General features: G+C 39.9%; 1 protein-coding gene across 1 annotated transcript; it reads left to right on the forward strand.

Moving 5' to 3' along the window:
- Positions 1–885: 885 nt before the first annotated feature.
- On the forward strand, positions 886–3,862 carry LOC116378579 (uncharacterized; the record flags this gene model as incomplete). Its single annotated transcript, XM_031840471.1, has 2 exons — positions 886–1,116; positions 1,825–3,862. Coding segments are annotated over 2 exons (657 nt in total), but the record flags the coding sequence as incomplete, so codon positions are not given.
- Positions 3,863–5,038: the final 1,176 nt, after the last annotated feature.

Raw genomic sequence — 5,038 nt, forward strand, 5'->3', positions numbered from 1 at the left:
AATTGCTGAACAAGTGAACCCTACATGGCTCATGCAGTCTGAGTAAAAACATCAGTGAAATAATTTGACTCTAATGTGTAAAATATTGAACTAGCTGTTCAGTTTTTTTTCATTTAGTGTAAAGGTGAGCTTAGGACAGTTTATATAGCTTCTCATTCGTGTGTCCCCGGGTGGCATGTAGTATGTTAATGCACCACAAACTCCTTTCTTGTATGTTTTTGCAATGCGTTCCTCTTCAGAAAGTGAGTCCGTGTTGTGTCTTTCTCTGCTCCCTTCCCATCTGCGCCCACTGGCTGCAGTACTGAGAATCCCGTTGGAGACAAGAAGTGCTGTTACAATGAATTAAAAACAAGTCTCCAGCTGGTCACTGTGTCAGGGCCACAACCCTGACCGTGTCCTTGTATTTGTTTTGTTTTTAACTTTTAAAAGGGCTTCGGGGCTTCAGGGCCACGGTCAAAGACATTTTGGTGGTTGTTGATGGAACTATTTGCTATGGATGAGACATCTGTGACTTTCTGGGTACATGTTTGAATTTTTGCTCACGAACCCACCCTGCTACTCTTTTCTTCACTACCCATGGTTGCTTCTTCTTGTTCTTTGCAAACTATGTAGTTTCCTGCTGATACAGCCCTCCAAGCCATGGAACACTCTTGCCTATTTAAATCAGACATGCCACATTATTAGCATTTTTTAAATCCCTTCCGAAAACTCTCTTTTATATGACAGCGTTTATGAATATGTAATGTGTTGCTGGGCCATTTTATATATTGTTTCACTTAATTTTTTATCCTTTGGTATTTTTATTTATATGATTCCTGTTGTTGGATTGCTCTTCTTTCTGTAAGGCACTTTGTAACCTTGTTAAGAAAAGTGCTATTTAAATAGAGATTATTATTATTATTGGTCAGGTTGAGTGTAATTAGATATTATACTTTTGCTCTTCTCCAACTGTGCTTTCTACTCTCTGAAGACAAACCGGTTGGAGATGTCAGTTTCTTAACACATGTTTTGTTATCTGCCCAGGTTGAGTTCCAGGACCAGAGCCAGCTGATACTAAAACACTCAGAGATCCATCAGCTGGACCAGGAACTGCCGAAGAGGGTCAGAGCCAGACTAGTGAGTATATTACTGAAATTCTGCTTTCTACTGTGCTCACACACCTACATGCTGTAATAATATACAAGAAGAAGACACTTTAGTTAGGAAGATGTATCTCTTTGTTGACGCGGTCGATTTCAGAATTGGTTGCAGAGGCAAATGCTAAGAAAGGGCAGTTGAACAATAGCTCGCATTGGTTAATACAAGGACACAAAAGTGGTTACAGAATATCTTTCTTGCTTCACACTTGCCATCCAATGATGTAACATCCGGTTGAAAGGTCAGACAAATTGTTACAGACAAATCAAGCAGTAAAGCTATGGTGCTGGGAATTCTGTTCAGTTTAGTCAGGAAGGCTTACTGCTTAATTACTGTCGATTTACACGCGTTAATAGATGCAACGTGTGAAAGGCCCTTAAACTGTACTTGCTGTAGAACAGTGTCAGTAGTGGTGCTGCTGGGTGCAAAATACTATGACTGTGTCCGCCCAAATCATGTCATTCACTACTTCTACTACTTTTGGACACTTGCTTATTATTATTGTGCCTCATCACTGACAGGTGTAGAGACACACAACCGTGTGGAGCATTGCATTGTGGGGTTGTTGGCAGAAGGTAGTGTACATGTCATGGACAAAAGTAAATGGGGAGTGAATTCGGACACAGAAACTCCTGATGGTCCCCATGTGTCCTCCATCCGACTAAGTCTGTACCCGTTTGTTTTCAGGCCATACCTGTACCACAGGAGGAGGTTTCATCAGCAGATGAAGCCAAAGCAGCCAAACGCCGGCGCCTGCCTTCAGTCTCGGCCCCAATGGCCGAAACCTCCGTGGAGATGACCAACACACCTGCCTGCTCCCTAACTACAGCCCCGGTAGGAGCACAAGCAGCAGAAGATCACAGTATTCATACACTACCGACATCACTACCTGTATCCCAGCCCACCACGGCCCCAACCGATGGTATTCAGATGGACGCTGAGACCCCAATGGACATGAGCGTCGCTCTCACCGATGCTCTAACGGAGTCAACCCTGGCTTCGGACCCCACGCTGACGCCACAGTCGACCCCTTTTTCAGTCGACGTTTCCTACATGGAGACCCTCCTCCATTCACATTTCACTCAGGACAGTAGTCAAGGACCCATGTATTAACAAGTGACTCCCCTATATTATTACTCTGCCAGTGGAGGCTGAGCCGTTAGGAAGTAAGCCTATGGAGGTGGATTCTACTTAGTGCTGTATTAATGGACACAACATTTACTCCACCGGCTCTAAGAGTTCAGGGCGGGAGTGAAAAAAAGACACACAAGCACTCTTTTAATGCATGTTAGTTTTCTATTTTTGAGTTAATGTATTTGCAGTGGTGCTTTAGCTTGCTCTGAAGCAGCAGCTAAAGAAGGTTTTTTTTTTTAGTTTTAACATTATTATTATTATTAATATAAATTTTTTTGGCGCCGTGTGGGGTTTTTCCGATTTTGGTCAGCTGCTGTGCTTTTTTCCTCCATCTTAAACTCCATACCTCGTTGCATTAATTCAATAACAGCTTCCTGTACTAAAAAAAATGGGAGTGTGCTAATTACTTTTACAGCCTCTCAGCACTGAGGCCCCCTGTGGAGCTTTATTTTCCTTTTTTAAATCAAATAACCAGCAACAAAATATCTATTTTTCAATCTAGCCACTCGTGGCTTTGAAACCGTTTGGTGGAAATAAATGATCACGTCCATCTTCAGGATATTCTCAGTGAGGTGTTTTTCTGTCAGATTGCAAGAGGTAAATGGGGAGAATGAGGTAAACAAATGTATTGTTGGGGGAACTCGGTATTTAAATGTCTTAGTCAAATATTGAACTAATTATTTGTGATGGAAGAACTATGTTGAATGCAAACACTAGTACATTTGTCTGCGGGATGCATAGAAACGTTGTGAAGATGTGTCATGGTAGTTAACAAATAAGACCTTTATGTATTGGCATCATTCAAACTGTCATTTGGCAGCTCCACTTTTCACACCCAAAACTGTCTCAGGGTTCCTACATTAGGGAAATAAATTTCATTATATCGTCCAAATCTAGGAAATGCAGAACAGCCTCGAGAATGTTACTCAGTCGTAATTGGAACAGGAATATCCTTTGCTTATTGTCATAGATCTAACGTTAACAGTTTGTCCACTACAACGAGTGATCTCTTTGTTTACTATCGGCTTTCTCCTATTAGCACTTCAACTGGCACAAACTATGAGGTAAATTTAAAGGATCAAAGTCTGGAAAATGTTTAATATTTGGAATAAGGAAGCTATGTATTTGTAGGAACCCTACAATCTGGAAATATGTTGCATCATTCTTGGTTTAAATTGTATAAGTCAATATTGTATATTAATGTTTTTTTTTTCTATTTCTGTATCATTTCTATGTTCATTTTATGAATAGAATTCACAAACTTGGCTGATCTAAAATGATTTTTTTTGGCCAGATTTTCAAAGGCATATTACTTAGTTTGTACTTTTAAATACATATTTCTTTTCCCGGATATGACCATTTTGTGCTTCACAGGTGCTACTACTGATGGACTAAGTTTCCCAACACTGTCACCGTGCACATACTGCAGGCCCTGTGTATTGTGAATCAAATGTGTAAATGTTACACCTTTCTTTTTCTTTTTTCTGTCACCACAACAGAAATTTTGGGCCACAAATGTGTTCCTGTGTCCAAATGATATCGATCAAGGAAATTTTATTTCATAGGGATTAAAGTGGGTTGCTAATCGCCAGCTCTTCAGTGTTTTGTGTGTTCAGTAGCCCAGAGATTCAACGAGCCGTTTCTGTTACAAAATCCTTGGATTAAGGATGGAAAAATAATGAAAAAGACCTTTCAGTATCTACTAATCCCTCCTGATTATTAGATGCCATTTTGAGGGATGGGTGAAAACACCATGTACATTTATAATGTGATATCAATCAAGATGTAGGACATTTTCCTTTTAGTTGTTAATGAGCTATGGAATATTATGTTTTGACTGATCCAAAATTAAATAACGAATCAGTGTCATACAAAATGTGTCATAAAAGGTCATAGTATATAGCTAAGCCTTCTCTGCTGGCCTAAACAGAATCACAAAGTTATAGCTATTTTATAATTTAATAAGTTTTCACAAATGCACTACATGTATTATAATTTTTTTCCCATTAGCTTATTTTGTCATTGCACAGCTCCTGTCTTCCTGTTGCGCTGCTTCCAGCACAGCTTGTTTTAAGGAGAGCTTTTATCCAATCAGATTCAGCCCCTATGTCTCTACGTAAGGAGAGAGGCCCGAGGTCCTCCGGTAGACTTTGCAGTTTAAGTGAATGAGGACGATATTGTTGATTGTCATAGTCTTCAACCAATCAGATCTTTAGTTTGACATGTTGGGCGTGTTCTTTGACGTGCGACTGCTACCCAGGTAGCCTGCTAAGTACGTCTGCATTAACATGCGCCGTGATTGGTCAGTGGGCCAGCGTGAATTTTGTCAAACAGAAAGCTAGCTAGCAGATCCTAGTGTTTACTACGAGTTCAGGTTGAAACATACTGTATGTAAGAGAAGTTATGACATTTTTAGCGTTTTGCTTGGTATAGATTCTTTTTTTTTTTACCTAGCTTTGTTTTTTTTAACACTCAATGGCTGAAGGAGGAGGAGAAATGGAATTGGGAGTTAGACTTTGTTAACAAAGAAAGGAGGATGGACTTTGTCTTAAAGTGAACAGCAGCTGTGGTAAGTCAACTGCTTTTGTTTTTTTACATCTGCAGTAGCGCTACTACTGTGTTCAGTTGTCTATCGTGTCGTTTTTATGAATAATATGAATGGCTCGTGCTCTAGCGCTGCTGGGTTGATTTGTCATGCTTGACATTTTATGTTGTCATAAATATGTGACTGGTTCTTGTCATTGTGTTAATTACATTGATTCTGACT

Source organism: Anarrhichthys ocellatus, unplaced genomic scaffold, assembly GCF_004355925.1.
Source record: "Anarrhichthys ocellatus isolate YVR2014 unplaced genomic scaffold, GSC_Weel_1.0 scaffold2834, whole genome shotgun sequence".
Classification (NCBI taxonomy): domain Eukaryota; kingdom Metazoa; phylum Chordata; class Actinopteri; order Perciformes; family Anarhichadidae; genus Anarrhichthys; species Anarrhichthys ocellatus.